We start from the raw sequence: 17,423 nt of genomic DNA on the forward strand, positions 1-17,423 counted from the left end.
AGAAAACCCTTGTGCAATGATGTTAGCACAGCTGAAAACAGTTTTGCTGGTTCTTTGATGAAAGGGCAAAATTATTATGTTGAATAAAAATCATTATTTCTAATCTTGTCAATGTCTTGACTATATTTTCTATTCATTTTTCAACTCTTTTGATGACTAAAAGTGTGACTTTTAATGGAAAACACCACAAAAAATTGTATAGGTGACCCCAAACTTTTGAACGGTAGTGTAAGGAGAGGCGGTGAACTCACAGTAGAATTTTTAAATGATCTATAAAGAGTCCTTTAACACATTCACACAAGTAGTTCAGTGTATGAAAGTTATATAAGTTATAATAACTATGAGCACTCACGCAAATGACTGTGTTTCTCTGTTTCCTTCATATCAAAGTGACCATTAAGGTCAAACGGGATGTAATCACATGTGATCAAATGTTGGATGCTGCAGAATAATCATTAAGACTCACAATTTAAAACAATTAACGTTATAATTTCATCCAGTGTAATGAACACTGTGGTATGTTTTTTTTGTTGTTTTTTTTTACTTTGCATTGTCTTCCACATATTGCAGGTATGATCCCCCAAAGCAAGCACATCCCACCGCCAGAAGACGTATTTAGACAATAGAATAATTACCATAATCATGATTATTTTTCGCTGCATTTTAATTAGCTCTATGGAGCTCAATTAAGCTCTTCAGTGTGAGCCTATTGAGTAAACAGCTGTCCACCTGTCTCCTCAATCCTGGGAAAAGGCTGCAGCGCTCGTTCACGCCATCAGATCGGGGGTGAGGGTGTGTGTGTGTGTGTGTGTGTGTGTGTGGTGAGATGGGGCCCCTGCAGCATACAGAGGGGCCCTCGATATGAGGGGTGATTAACGTCAAAGGGAAGTAGGCCGGGAAGGACATGGTAAAGATATGCTAATGATAGAAATAGAAAACTTTTACTGTGTACAATTTTGGTGAAATTATTGTTCATTTGGTGGGCAACTGAAGGTGAATTATGATCCAAACTCAATATTATGAGTGTAAAATCACCTGATTTCAAGAACTGTTGTTTTTCTTTAGTGTTTAAATCAGGAGTTGGGTGAAACTCAAGGTCATCTTATACGGCACTGCATCACTTTTCCTCACTCATTTTGAATCAATCATTTTTTTTAAATATATATTGTTGCTTTAGAGGTCACATATGAATCGGAATTTCATATATATATTCCTTTAAGTGTTCCTTTAAGTATTAAGTGAATATTAATATACATATATATATATATATATATATATTTATATATATATATATATATATATATATATATATATATATATATATATAGTGTTTACTTTTCAAAAGAAAGGCTTTTATTTTGAAATTCTGTGAAATATTATCAGAATTATTATTACTATTATCCACACTGAATGCCTTTTTTCCCCCCAATTTTTTTTGACTTGTTTTCACATGAGCGGCCTCCTCCGGACCAGACTTAGACGTTCAGCGCCCCCCTGGTCACCTGAGTTTGAGACCCCTGGTCAAGAGACTTTGGGGTCCCCATAGAACCACTGTAAACATATAAAAGTAGACCACAGACTAAAAGCAGTGGTCTATATAATGTGCATTTTGCTCTAAAAATAATAAATATGTCCTCCTTGTCCTCTTCTTCAGTGGCATGGATCGTCCTGAGGAGACCATATCTAACAGGGACGCCTGCTTTCTGTGGCTGTTTGATCTCTGTGAAGTGATCAAAACCCCATCTGGATTGGAGGCTTTAACCCCTTCCACCATGATTGCTGCACAGTCATTAAGCCTTCAAGTGAAGAAAAAAAAGCACTAATGATGGCTGGTCTTCATCATAACAAGCAGAGACTTGATTGCATCTCCACTTGTCTCTCTTCCACGTTTTTATAAAATTATTGCATCTTAATTTCTTCAGTCAGGAAAAAACCCCACAAGTTAATCTTTTCTCTTTTTTCCTGCAAATGCATTTTATTTCTGTTTATTTTAATTTTGAAAATACGTAACTGCATGACAATGCTTATTATTCCACCTTCCATCCACTCTAATCATGGCATAATATTGTACAGGAACTTACAAATGGTACAAGACAAGAAAATTAAGAAAAATGTCCAATATTTTTCAAGTGAAGGGACATTTCAATGATTCATCAAATAGTTTTGCACTAAAAATATAAAAATGTGTTGAACTTTGCCCACTCCAAACAAACAAACAAGATACATAAGTCTATTCTAAGTAGTCATATACAGTTTAATACGAAAAATAAAATCACAGAAAGTCCAACACTTGAATGAGTAAATGCCTCATTATGTTCATTCAAGGTTCTGCAGGTAAAATCCTTGACTTAAAAAATATAAGTCACAAAAACTATTGTTTTTATGCAAATGTAACGCACTTTTAAATCTATCTATCTTTGGTTTGAAGTGATGATGATTGTGTGACTGACAGTCATAAGTGGGCCCTTTTTTACAGGCCGCTGCAGCTCAACGTCGACCTCTGGTGGTCACAGCTGTCCACACCATTTCCTCCATAAGTAGAATAATAGGCAGTGTTTTTCTTTTCTTTTCTTTTTCAAACCACCTTTAGTGTATAATTGTCAAGTGTTAGGATGATAAAACCTCGGTGTGTGTGTGTGTGTGTGTGTGTGTGTGTGTGTGTGTGTGTGTGTGTGTGTGTGTGTGTGTGTGTGTGTGTGTGTGTGTGTGTGTGTGTGTGTGTGTGTGTGTGTGTGTGTGTGTGTGTGTGTCCATCTAGCTGTTGAGCTTCTCAGATTCCTCTGTCCTCACTGTGGTCAGCTGGTCATCATGATGAGCCGCCTCTTCTCCAGGCACCTGACAAACAAACACATTACACATTTTAAATGTTAGATATTTTTATTATTATTATTATTTCTTTATTTAATTTTCCAAATTAAAAGAAGTACAATTAATATTTCTACACATTTTTTGGTCAAATTTTGGACGACAAACTATACATGACTTTTTTTTGTCACATTTTGGACAAAAAATGTCAAATTTGGTTGTCAAATTTTGGACAGAAAAAAAATTAAACATTTGTTTAGTCAAAATCAAAATTTTTTGTCAGATTTTGGACAACATACTATACTACGACTTTTTTTTTGTCCAATTTTGCACCAAATAAATTGGCAAAATATTTTGTCAAATTTCGTACCAAAAATGTAAATTTCTTTTAGTCAAATTCTGGATAAAAACAAATTGTCAAAATTGTTTGTCAAATTTTGTACGACATACTATACTATGACTCTATTTGGTCAAATTTTGGACAAAAACGTTTGGACAAAATTGAATCACTGTGTTTCTGTATAACACACAGTAAAAGTGCACTTGAACACTATGATATGGGAAACTCTGAATGACGTCAGCCCTGAACTGACAAGGCCTGAAGCGCTCGCTCTCTCTCTGACAGCAAGTGGTGGTGACTGTGCGCCACCTGGTGGTTATTCACCTCCATCACTGCTTTCTAAACTTTCATTCAGGAGCAAAACGTTTATACTATGACATAAACTCCAATTAATCACATACAGTGATTTTTTTTAATGTTCCGTTAATGGTTTAATACACCAGTATGTAGACGCTCCCATGAGTTTTCAAATACAAAAAAAACGCCAAAAACTCAAAAGAATTGTAAAGCACATTGTAATGTCTCGATGAAGATGTTAAATTATAGTTATTTGCTTGTATTCTTAATAGTTATAGTGGTTGAATGTTATGCTCGATTCATATCTGACGTCTCGGAGAAGAAGAAGTCCAGTGAGCCGGCTCACATTTGGGTATGAAATTTCACTTTGTCATTTGGCAAATAAATAACAATAATACAAATTCGTTTTTTTGAAAGATTTCTAAAAATATGTTTTTTCGTCTTCATGACAATCACATTTGCACACACATATACTGTGATCATGTGGTTTCAGTCTGTGAAACTCACCTCCCAGTAGATGTTGTCCTCGAAGCAGATGGTGTCAGGAGGAGCACCGAAGATAGGAAGCTTCAGAATGAAACCTGTCATCAGAGAAGAGAGACAGAGAGTGTGTGTCATTTACGATCATGCATCAGGCTCTTGACCTGATGCATGAAGCCCGAAATACAAAATCATATGAAGCTACTGAGAAATCAAGGATTTAAGTTCTTTGACTAATATGTAGAGGAGGAAATCAGACCCACCAACAATGAGCCCCCCGAGCAGGGCGATGCCCAGGGTGACAGCGAGGGAGATGGCCTGACGGACGCCCTGATAAGATGCCTCAATGTCTCCACTGGCCACGTCAGGGAACACGTCTGCCAAACTGAGGAAGACACACAGATAAATATATATATATATACATATATATATATATATACATATATATACATATATATATATATACATATATATATATTGATCATATATATATATCACTTACCCATCTCCATAAATGTCCTTGGTTGCAAAAGTGGCAGTGATTGCACCCACAATCGCACCCAGCACGCCTGGCATGCCGTGCAGATTGTGCACCCCGCAGGTGTCTTGGATTTTCAGTTTCTCCTCCAGGATGGGCTGAAATGAGAGAGAAAAAAATAAAATAAATCAAGATGGTGTGTGAGTGTTGCTGTTGTTGTTTTTTTTGTTGTTTTTTTACACCTCTGCTGCATGGTGTTATGATTTCACATTGTCCTATTTTTGTCAGCTTCTGAAGAATAATGTTCACACCTTTATGTCGCTATTAAAAGTTTCAGCCGTTTTACATCACAGCACACAGGAGTTGTTGATCCACTACTCAGTTCAAATGTGATATGTTGTGACTTTGGTGTTTGAAATCTTTTGTTCAGATCTACCTCAGCAACTCAAACTGCCCAAAGGAGGCAGCAGTAGACCAGCAGCTCCTCACTGCAGTTTGTCATGCACACAAAACACAATCTAATTCTAATTCTAATAAGATTAAACCGACAATCATATTCAGAAGATACTCTAACAGGTGCAGATTTTATAATGTGAGTCTTTTGTTAAGTGGCTAAAATCTGCTGCTGCCGCTGTGCCTGGGACATGCACTCTAACAGACTTCTGAAAAAGTCCTTACTGTGAGGTACTTGTAGCCCAGGACAGAGATGATTCCAGCCAAGAATCCAACGATCATGGAGCCAAAAGGTGTCAGCATCATTTCCCCGGCTGTTCCCGCTGCAACTCCACCGGCCAGAGCAGCGTTTTGGATGTGGACCTTGAAAGGATAACATATTGAATAAATTAATTATTATCATGCTCCAGTCATTCGTTCTACTACTATCTACTAATATTATCTACTGGCCTATCTATCTACTAACCACTAATTAAATCCTAATGAAGTTGTGAAGTGGACCTGAGGACTAGTGGTCCTGACAAGGTGACAAAATACAAGCACATGTTTTCATAAACATAATGCATTCCCTAAGTGCCTAACCCTAACCCTTACCCTTAAACTCAACTAAACCATATTCTAACCCTTAAACCAGGTCTTGACCCTGAAAAAACCCCTCAAAGTTGTTGGTTCCCAGACAAAAATGTCCCCACAAGGATAAGTCTGTATGTTTTCATGGACCTCACAAAGATATAAATACAAATGTTGTAATGTTGTAACAATCTCCTTCGATGAATTTAAGGCCATTTGACTCTCGGTGCTCTCGGACAGAAGATTCATGCTTGTACAAGCGGACCTGCTTGTCTTCCCTTCAATGAAAATGAAGAGTTGGCGCGTGCCGCAGCCGACAAAGTTACAAAAATTCAGAGGAGCGCGCCCAAGCGCCGTGACACCTTTTGGAGCTGACGCGCCTGGTCCGACACAGGATATGGCGTCATTTTTGTCGCGCGCCCGGCACACTACGGCGACCATAAACTCACCCTAACCTAACCCCCACGCCCCAGCCCACAAGTATGAAATCATGTCAGCACAAAATGGCCGACACACCTGAGGAGGGAAAAAAGGCATTCACCAGGAACCAGTTTGAAACATGTCACAGCTTCTTTTACACCGCGGGTGGAATGCATCTGAGACAAGTCGATGCCATCAACTGATTAGCTTGACTTGACTATCAGCAGGCTGCAGTGTATGGTATGCCCCCACCCCCATTTGTCAAGTGTAAGTGCACTGAGCGTGGCTCACTCAGCTTTGATTACTATCACTGCAGGAATGTACCATCTTGATTGGAGGGTGATTTGCTGCTGAGTTTTGACAGCTCATGTGACTTCAGGTTAGTGACTAATCGGCTGCTATCTTTTGAGTGACTGCCATTCTGACTCCTGCGTTTGTTTCCTGTTTCTGTGACATGCTTTGGTCAAAATACCTTAAGGATGAAGCACCACAGCAGTTCAATCACCCTGCCAAAACAGTCCTGTTCAGAACGCTCGGTTTTGAGTGCATCAGCGGCTGCAGCGAACTGCCGTCATATATAAAATGTAAATCCTCTGAGGCTGGAAGTTTGTGTAGAACTCTGTGCTGCACTGTGCAGCCAAGAATAGAACACTTTGCCGACTTCCGCTCTTCTGGATACGATTGCCCTCGCTTGCACTCTCGCGTTTTTTAGGGACAAAGCGGAGCTCCGCGAGACAACAATTCCAGGAATTTGACATTGTGATAAGTGCGGAAATCAACATTGCATGTTTTATCTCCTGTACTTAGTCTGAGGCGGACCACAAAAACATGACTGAGTCATCTTTTTTCACACTTTGCCTACTCATAGGGCTGCATAATCTCCTTTAAGTACTTCAGTGTCTTCACTGCACCACCCTGTTATTAGTTAAAGGTGCATTATGTAATACATCTGAAGCAACTGGCCATAAAATCCTCCTAATATGTCACAGAGACTCAGGAATAATGTTCATATAACAAACTGAACTCACCAACAACAACAGTACGGCCAAAATATTTGCGTTAAACAAATCTTTTGTGGACCACAAATCATGTTTATGTTTTGTAATCATGTTTTGCATGTGGCGCCACCTACCGCCGTCTACCAATCATTGCAGTCAGTAGAGTCAGCTTCCGAGCAACCACGGGCTGCCAGTTACGTCTGAGCTACAATGGTGGAGAAAACGAAACCTAAAAGACCTGTAATTTGAATTTGAGTGTAGTAACCGTTTTTGGCCACATTCTTACATATGGCGCTTTTAATCCTTAACTTTTTTGTTTTTTGGTTTGCTTCAGCTACGAGAGTCCTCACCATGTCCAGTTTGCCGTCATGTGCGGTGAGGGACGACAAGGCGTACGAGGACAGAGTGCAGGCGGCCAGGGAGTAGTAGGTGTTCAGGGCTGTGCGGTGCTGGTCGTCGCCATGAGCCGTGACGGCAGAGTTGAAGCTGGGCCAGAACATCCACAGGTACAGTGTACCTGCAGAGACACAACAGTCAGGACAACATTTTGGACAAAGATATGAAGACAACGTCTCTGGAGAACCTGAGGAAGACTTTATCCAAAACCAGGACGCACTCAAACGACCATGATCATACGGCACAGATCAGTGCAGCAGATTCACCCTCGGTAAATATGGAGAGCCATCGCAGTCAAAATGAAATAAAAATAAATAAACTGAAATAAATAATAAAAAAAAGACTTAAATAAAAAAATAAAAACTGAAATAAATAAATGAATAAAGACTGAAATAAATAAATAAAAAATTAAATAAATATTAAATAAAGACTGAAATAAATAAATACAAACTTACATAAATAATAAGTAAAGACTGAAATAAATAAATACAAACTTAAATTAATTATAAATAAAGCCTGAAATAATTTAATAAAAACATACATAAACAAAAACATAATAAATAAATAAAAATAGAAATAAATAAAAGTGCCCTGAAAAGTTCTTTTCAGGGCACTTTTATTTCCTAATAACACTTTTATTTATAATGAAAAAAAAAAGCCTGGAAATAATAGTGTCCTGAAATAAATAAATGTGGCGTTTGGCTTCAACTTTGCCAGATGTTTACCAATCATAGCGAACAGGTCCGAGTGATAGACGGAGCAGTTCCTGTGTTTGCTCTTGTCCAGGTTGGGTCGGTACAGGATCCGCGTCACCATCAGGCCGAAGTATGCTCCAAATGTGTGGATGGTCATGGAGCCGCCAGCATCTTTGGCCTGAAATAAAGTTTATGATACTGTGTTATAGGTGCACAGGTGGAGTTTGTGAGTAAAGCTCAAGGTTCTGGTCTCAAACCACTGGATTCATTTTTCCCCTTTGGAATGTCTGTAGTCTGTAACTCACCCCCAGAGCAGAAAGCACGATATACTCGTTGACAGCGAAGAGTGTGACCTCGAACATCGCCATGATCAGCAGCTGAACCGGACTGGTTTTACCCAAAACAGCTCCGAATGAGATGAGCACAGCGCCGGTGCAGAAATCAGCGTTGATCATGCTAAAAGAGTCAAAGTCTGAATTAAAAGACAGGAACTTGCAGCAGTTTTGGATCAGGTGATGTGAGTTTCATTTCTTTAGGCAGGAGATAAACACGTAAATAATTGTAGTGTGTCATTGAATGTCTGAAATAAAAATGCGGACATCACAATTTCAATATTTTATATTTTTTTCAAAGCCATTTTGACTTAAAATACAAACATTTAGAGCCATGAATTTTTGAATTCAGATTGCAAAAAAATGTTGTGCCTTTCCCTGATTGTTTGCCTCGTGTGCAAAAGCCCTTCAATAGAAATATTGGACTTTTGTTTTCAGCTGCCCAATACTAGGTCTGTCCCTGTTCCATCAGTCTCAAAATCAAAATCACAGCTTTAAGCCAAAACGTGTCAATTCCAGCTTTAAATCCACAGTAAGAAACCTGATGATCATCTCTGCTTCCAACCTGCTCCCTTATCCAGAGCTGCTCCAGAATATAATGGTTTATTCCTTGGCTTATATACTCCATTCATGCATAAAACTGCCTGAAATTTACTTTTGAAAAGCAGTTTTTCAGACAGATGGATGTAAAAAAAGTAACCTCCAAAGCAAGTGGATCTTCTATGAATTGGCATTTCCTGTCTCTAATGTCTGCTTTCCTTTACTAGAGTCATATCATAACAGCAGAATGATCAGGATTTCTTACATGAGCACACAAATGTACTCTTCTCAAAACGATTTGTAGACACTACATGACTAACCTTTATTAGCTTTTAGTCAGAGCTGGAAAGCATGGCAATGGCCTAGGTGTTTATCTGTAAAATATACGGTATGAGATGTTGAAGTGTTGTAATGTATGTGACGACAGTGAGCATTATGGGAGAAAGTGGTTACTTGTGCACCATCCAGTCTGGTTCTGGGCATGTGTGGAGAACAAACACACACTTTTCATATTGGGTGTACTGTTTGTGTGTTTGTGTCGTGTCTTCATGCAAACCTCTCTACTCCGATGTGGATTTTGCCTCCGTGCATGCCGTGGAAGAAGCCTTGCATGAGTGTCGCCCACTGCAGGGCGAAGGCCGCAATCAGGAAGTTGAATCCCACGCTGCTGAAGCCATAGCGGTGTAGGAAGGTCATGAGGAAGCCAAAACCGATGAAGATCATCACATGCACGTCCTGGAAACCTGCACAGCGCAGAAACAATGAAAGCACTTTGAGCTTGACAGTAGCGTAAAGGAGCAAATAATGCAGACCAAGTGGTCTGGTCTGGTTGTTTTAGATGAATTATAATGAGTCACTTTAAATGGTTTCCTTGAGTTTGTGGAATTTGCAGTGAATTTGTGAGGTTTAGATACACAGTAATGAACTGTTTTTGGTCAAATAATCTTTTTTATTATGTTTTTTTTGAAGCGGTTTCTGCTGTATTTCGTTACGCAGATGACACTCAGCTCTCGCCAGATGTTGTTAAGGTGTTGTCACTTAGTTTGGTACTACAAACTGATCAATTTGTGTGACCAAAACTCCAAAATAAGAGATATTAAATTTTAAAGTGATGTAAACTCACAAAAGCAGCAAATGTCCTTTATTTGAAAGAGAGAGAAAATTGAAATTGAAAATAAAATCAAAATTGTTAGTTAGTTAGTCATAGTAGTTAATAGTAGTAGTCATTGCACTGGTATTTGTTTCAACCTACTCCTTCCTGTCAGGAATTTACAAATTAAAACAAGTTTACATGATAATGACTTATGTCAAAACAGCAGATGCAAGTGGTTGTGTCTCCTTTTTAAAATCTAAAGACAAAATTATCTAAATGATCAATCCTAAAATGATGCTCGGGTAAAGGGTCAGGGCAGGAAATGGTGTTCTTCGAACAACTATGAGGTGGAACAAGAAGCACTTTGATTCACGGCTGGTATTTTTGGGCGTGATATCGTCCAATCAGGTGGGGAATGTGTGCATAACCTGAGATTGACCTCAGATCTTCTTCTTCTGAAATACATCTAGAGAAAAAAGTGTAGAAGTGCACCGCCGACAACTGAGTCACTTGAAAACAGCCACTGTCACAGTAAAGAGCACAGTTACATTTATTTCTGTCCGTTTTTGATCATTTTAGATACATTTTGCATCAAAAATTGGGCTTTTTGTGAACTTAATATCATTCCATATCAAAACAAGTTGTTTTATTCCCAGAAAGTTGGACTTTTTTTTCCTTTCAGTTGACGAACTCCCTCCAGACCAGACTAGATGCTCATTGGCCCTCAGGTCACTGATATAGAGAACTGTCGTCATGGTTTTGCAAGCGTCCCTGTTGATCCTTTGGCCCAGATACTACAAACAGTGACATCCGAGACAGAGCAAGTGTCTTTGTGTTACTGGATTTTGGCAGAAGCTTAATTTTTATGGTGATAAAAAACATTTTAGTTCTTAGTTTTTAAAACTATATGTATAAAATAGCTGATGCGATGTACAGCCCCTGAATGTAAATGTGATTAATTCTTTAAAATACTGTTTAGGTCAAAAGTTTGACTTCTGACACAACCACAGATTACTTTGTTCACTGTCAACACACCGATAGCTGTACCTAATCTAATCTAATCTAAACACACGCATGTACAGAAGAGATCAGACTACATTGACTTTATCGTCACTGACAAACAGTGGATTTACAAGATTTACACTGCTGCAATAACATGTCAGATACAGTAGATGCCCCGCACTGTGGTTTGTTTAGAGTACAGAATCTTTCAGGTGTGCAATAAAGTCTGTGTGCACATCGGTGACACGCAACGGCAGTGATCCTCTGTCTCACTTCCCATGAAATATACCAAGTTAAAGATTATGGAGCTGTAAAGTGTAATGGACCTTGAAAACTCTCTTCCCTTATTTTTCTTTCCTCAGAATCAGTTCTGCTGAGACTAGCAGGTGAATGCGGGGCGAGTGAGTGTGTCAGAGGTGAAGGTGAAGGTGTTGTGTGACTGAGTAATGGGGGTTTTCACTTTGTTTTACAGTGACAACGTCCGCTCAAGCATGTTATAGAAGTAACATCTCTCTGTCTGTGTATCCAGGTTTTATAAGGTCTATAATCTGTATGATGCATTGACACATTAACCACATTTCCACCAAGCAGTAAAGTTTGGTTCAGTTTGGCAAGTATTTGTGTTTCCACGTCAAAAGCTGAGAAGGTTACCAACATAATGAATCCATATATTGCAGTTTTTGCAGCGAGCTAGAGTAAACTGCACTACCTTTCCTTGGGAGAAACAAGGCTTTTCTCTGTGGGCGGTTTTACACACACTCAAGTGGCTAAAATTAGTTTTTCCTGGTGTCCCCAGGCAGCCAAGCTTTCACTGAAAACGTCTATGATGAGCATTTTTACACGCTGTCGTGGCCCGTTTTCTCCCTTCACCATATAAATCAGCAAATTAGCAACCGGTGGAACATCAGCGGAGTGGACGTCATCTTCATCAAAGTGATCCCTCACGGAGAGAACGGGGCCAAATCCCAATTAGTGAGATACTGCTTCTCCACAGCTCGCCCTGCTGCTTTTTCCACAGTTTATCAGGCGCTGACAGAAAGCCAAATGTTTTGTATGCTCACAGGCCAGTAGAAAAACCACAGAGGGAGCATCATATACGACAAAAACGTGGAGTTTTAGTTGGGTTATTTTTCAGGGCTAAGGAGGAAACGCAGTCAGTGATCTGTTCTGGAGTCTGTTGTGAGTCCTATTGCACATATACACCTGCGAATGTGACACGTTTCACTGCACATTTCTACTTTTACTTTATTACTATTATTTGAATTCATGTGCATTCATATGCATATCCATATGCATGGATATGCAATATAATCTGGGTTTTCCGATTTAGTCCCACAGTCCAAAAGAAGATGCAGAGATTAAAACACTCTAAAATGACTTGTAGGTGCAGTGAGTGAATGGTTGTTGGTGTATTTCCCCTTGTGGTCTGTCCAGGGTGTGCCCCACCTTTCGTCCTATGGCAGCTCCTGTACGGAGGATTTAATGTGAATCCTCAACACAGGAGTGCTGATTCTCTGTGTCTCTGTTTTAAGAGTCAGTCAGGCTGCTTCACTCGTCATCAACGCTCGAACAAATATGCTGTGTTTACTCTGCTCATCAGACAAGCCAATTTAAACACAGTCATGTTCATTCACAATGAAAGTGGCGCAATTTGTTTGCATGGTGCAACTGCATAAAAAGTCACTGCAAATATAGTACTGTAAAGGCAGCATTCATGTCAGTTGCACCAGGCAATGTGCAACATATGCAAATCCCACGAAGATGCAAAATTCCCGTTTTGAGCTGAAATATTTCAACTCAAGTGAAAAATCTGAAATACACGACGTCATGAAAACCAGTTGGTGCTGTCATTCTAGTAGTTGCTGGTTATTTACTCATATTATTCATGTAAGTAAGGCAAGCTCACACAAATGATTGATACTTGAGGGAACACAGCTTCAAAGTTCAGGATCTCCTGAACACAACTTTGAATGTCGTAATTAATGGTTAATGATTTCTGCTTGAATGACAAGCTGCGTCATAGTAGCAGCTGGTCAATTTTATTTATTTTTGATAGTATCTGTTGTGCAGCAAAACACTAATGCAAAGTTCTTATATGTTCAAATCCAATTGGCAACACCCATTTCAGTTAAGTCACTAAAGTTGTTACCACTTGTTTCACAGAACTTTTGCTCAATTCTTTATCCAAAGGCTGTTTCACAAAAAAAACAAAACAATGTGACATTACTGTCACCTCTGACCCCAGACACTCACTTGGGTAGCGGTAGTAGAAGTCATTGTTGGAGTCGCTGTGGGTCTGATTATGCCATGCCTTTGCATCCGTCCCATGGTCATACTGCACCAGTGCACCAAAGAGGATGATGAGGATGATCTCGAGGATGAGGCAGGTTAGTGGCAGCTTCAGCCGCATGTTGGTGGACACGTCCGTCATGGTGTCTTCAGCGGTGGGACAATGCTTTGTTCGAGCTGCGAGTGAAAGGGAGGTAAAAAAGATCCGGCACAGAGAGTTAGACACACTCTGGTTGTCTCGTGCACAACCCAGAGGTGTCCTCAGTGCAGAGGGAGGGGGTGTGTCTGTGTGAGTGGGTGTGGAGGAGAGCTGTGAGGGATTGGGAGGAGATCAAAGATACAACACAAGAGTTGGCTTGACCACACCCACCAGACCTGCCTCCTCTTCACCTTCACTTTGAGCCGCACTGCCGTTACTCCACTTAAAGGTGTAGTGTGTAACTTTTAGATTAGTTTAAAGGTCCCATATTATACCCTATTTCTCCAAGTGAACCTAGTTCCCTGGTGTCCTAATGAACATGTCTGTGACATGTGCTTTGGTCAAAATACCATAAGAATGAAGCACCACAGCAGTTCAATCACCCTGCCAAAACAGCCCTGTTCAGAACGCTTGGTTTAGTAGTTTAAAAAAAAAAGTAATACGAAACTTAAGGGAAAAGAAATAACATCAGCCACAGAGGCTACTGGGAACTAACAGCAGTTAGCATTTGGAAAAGTGATCATTTGCAGGCTCTAGCAGGCACATTGCCATCATATATAACATGTATCCACTGGACAGATAAATCATCTGAGGCTGGAAGTTTGTGTAGAACTCTGTGCTGCACTGTGGAGCCAAGAATAGAACTTTTCGTGGACTTCCGGTTGTCGGATACCGTTGCCCTCACCAGCACTCTCGCGGGTTTTATGGATAAAGCAGAGCTTTAAATTCCAGGAATTTAGCGTCTTATGACATCCCAAAGAGCGCATAAGTCAACATTTCATGTTTTATGTTCTCCTGTACTTAGACTGAGGAGGACCACAAAAACATGAGTGAGTCATCTTTTTTCACACTTTCACAACTGGTAGGGCCTCTAGAGTCCCAAATATAAGTATTAAATGATTAAAAATTGGATTTAGCATAATATGGGACCTCTAATCAAGCTGTTGCTAAATGAGGTCACTCACGCTCTCTCATTGTAGCGGTGTCCTGCTCTCATTTTGTTCTCATTCCCGTGAATGGGTCCAGTTTAATATACAACAGATTTAGGTCATAATTCTAAAAGTTATGAGCTGGAGCATTATGGTGACAAAAGCACCTGAGCTTACCTTACGAAAATTTATTTAAAAAAACTCCTGACAGAAACAATCACACAATTTATTTTAAAGCTCTCAACAACACTACACCTGTGTTGTGGTATAACATGATAAAGGAGCTCTTTTTAGCCTCACACTTATGATATTACGATGTTATTTCTACAATAACCTCTGGCTTAAATGTTCCATGAGTTTTCAATAAAAAAAAAACAAAAAAACTCTTGTTTTCAGAACAAATATCTAGTGTCAGTGCAGTACAGAGAGGATAGGGGCATGATGGTGCATTTGTGGAGAGAACACACAAGGAGGTGTCGATCTGATCACTAATTTGCTAAAATATTTGTAGGTAAGCGCACTTTTCTTTTCTTTTCAAATGAGTAAAATATTATTTTCTATTCAGAAACTGATATTCCTCATGTCAGATCTTTACTATCTGTCGTCTGAGCCGAGCATGTGTGATCAAACCAAATACCAGCTCTGAACAGGACCGTGGATACTACAGGCTCAGTGACCACAGTACAGCCAGGAGGAGGAGTTAGGTAATGGAATACCTGTGTGTGCCTCCCTCTTCACCCTGTCGGGCCTAACAAGAGATGTCACTCACACCTGTATCAGCATCGTCCATCAGTGAAGACTGTGTTTTCTCCAGAAAGGTGAACAAACTGGCAGGAATGTTGTTTTGATTTTGAGGAATTTGAACTATTATCACTTGAGACCACAGGCGTCAAAAGAGATGCTGCGACAGAAGAGGCCTCTCTGTCTGCTCAGCATCCTGTCTGCCCTCAACTCAGATTAGTCCGACATTATCTGGCTTATTTCTTGTCATTAAATGAACACCAACAATACATTAATCCTGCATTTTGTGCTAGATACCAATATCACTACCATGTCTATTGATATTGACATCAGTAAGTAGTCTTTTTCACATCACAACCAAACACACTGCTCCAACTGTGCATCGTTCACACTGAACCCTGGACATGCACCTCTGGAATTGTCTAGAGGGGATGTAAATGCAAATGTATTTGGATTTTTCCAGGAACTTCTCTCATCAGATCCATTTTGTCAAATCCCTGGATAATGTCAGAGTGAGCTCGTGTGAGAGCACAGCAGGAGATACTTATCTACAAGTGAGTAGGCTAATGTTCTGCCCCAGGTGCAAACCCCTCATCTGGATTATCCTGTCGTCATGAATGGCAAAAAGCAGAAAATGTTTTGACCCAGTTCTCTGAAAATATTACTTAGAGTTCATGTCTGACTCAGCTAGTTTGCAGCCTGTGCCATGTGAAGCATTTGTATGATACAGTATCATCAGACTAGATTAATATAGTCAGCGAGTCCATCCCTAATCCAAAGTATGACCAACTGACAGAGAGAAACAAAGAATCTAAAAGTTCATTATTTAAGACATGACTGTGACTGTGACTGATGGCTTCAGAGAAACCTGACACAGATTTCTCCTGCAGGGCATATGCAACCGCTTTAAATGCAGTCAAGTCTCATCTTGTCTTTTCACCTGACCTGTCATCATTCCTCACTGCTACGTGTTTCACTTAAACCGACAAGCCTTCAACTATATCAGTGCTTCTCAATTATTTTCTGTTATGCCCCCCTAAGGATAAAGAAAACTGCTTATTAACATTAAAGAAAACAAAATATAGATCAACTTACAACAAAGAATAAATGTATTAACATTGTTTTTTTAGTCTGTTACAGAGAAGATTTAAAGTGCATCAATTTATGGATGTGGATGTGCAATTACCCCCCCCCAGGTGGGCCTGCCCCACTATTTGAGAAGGACTGTGCTATATTATTTGTATACCTAGGCGTACATGTTCAATTGCACAGCACTGTTATATATAGTGCAGTTTTAGAAAAAATTCAAGTTAAATGTCATATTCTATTTGCATCTAAAAAAAATCTGCTTTTAGATAGATACATTTCAGTTCAGGTCCTCAAGAACCAGCTGAATAGTTGGAACGAGATACAAGCCACACCAGCTAAGATAACCTGCTAGCTTAATTGCCTGGCCAAATGAAGTGGATTGAAAGAAGCACAAATATTCCATGTCCCATGATTTTTAGTCCATCCTTAAATTGCTACTAGTAATTTAAGCTGAAGTATGTTTAATTATTTTATAACAATTTAATAATCATTGTTGTGATTCCAGAGCAAGAAGAAATTTGTGGCAGACTGTTGAAGTCTTGTGCGAGTCTCGTATGACACACTCGCGTCATGATGTAGATAAAACATGATTCCTAAAATGCTTGCAATCACTGTAAGTGTTGCAATAAGTCCCAGTAACTTAGCGTGCTGGCATGCAAACGTTTTGGTATTAAGCACTATTGAAAGGGTTGGGGTTTTTTTTACAAACCACTTTCATCTGATAATATACTGGATGAAAAGTCAAATAACAGTCAAGTATTTACTAACTCCTGCACACGATTTAAGAGTTATTTAGATTCTGTTCGCTCTGAATGTTGGTGCGCTTCTTCAATTCTTCAATTATTTATTTTAAAAACTTGCTTTTATGACGTGGTGTTTTGATTGAAATGATGAGAGCATTCTTTCTAGGCAATAGCAGCACCAGCTCTAGTGTGCGTGTAATGTTAATGAAAGGAACACTGGCAATAAATAGACAAATTGAAGAATTGAATAAAATACTTCAGCAGTTTAACACCAAAATGTAAAACCATCATACACTATGTAAAGCTACTCTACAGTACAACAATACCTTAACCAGTTAACTGATTAAAGCCAATGCTAGCAACACCAAAGTTTGAGAGCTAACTAGCTAGTCTAGCCTACAATGTTGGTGTAATCATGAAAGCTTGCATGGGTCAAAAAAATATACGATATGTGCAGTCCACAGGTCAACTACTTTTTTGAAAATAGTTTACTCGTAGTTATGAGTGTTGTCATATACAACCCATGTGAGCAAA

The 17,423-nt window shown here is 39.3% G+C and overlaps 1 protein-coding gene across 1 annotated transcript; it reads right to left on the minus strand.

The window, feature by feature from the left end:
- Positions 1 to 2,754: 2,754 nt before the first annotated feature.
- rhbg (Rh family B glycoprotein) lies at positions 2,755 to 13,330 on the minus strand (the record flags this gene model as incomplete). The annotated part of the gene is made up of 10 exons (XM_083890256.1): positions 2,755 to 2,835; positions 3,950 to 4,023; positions 4,186 to 4,307; positions 4,425 to 4,558; positions 5,079 to 5,216; positions 7,192 to 7,358; positions 7,963 to 8,110; positions 8,238 to 8,388; positions 9,361 to 9,547; positions 13,153 to 13,330. The coding sequence occupies 10 exons, from the start codon at positions 13,328 to 13,330 to the stop codon at positions 2,755 to 2,757; spliced, it is 1,380 nt and encodes a 459-aa protein (XP_083746382.1).
- Between the last annotated feature and the right edge of the window lie 4,093 nt (positions 13,331 to 17,423).

This window comes from Microchirus variegatus, assembly GCF_963457635.1.
Source record: "Microchirus variegatus genome assembly, chromosome: 1".
NCBI lineage: Eukaryota > Metazoa > Chordata > Actinopteri > Pleuronectiformes > Soleidae > Microchirus > Microchirus variegatus.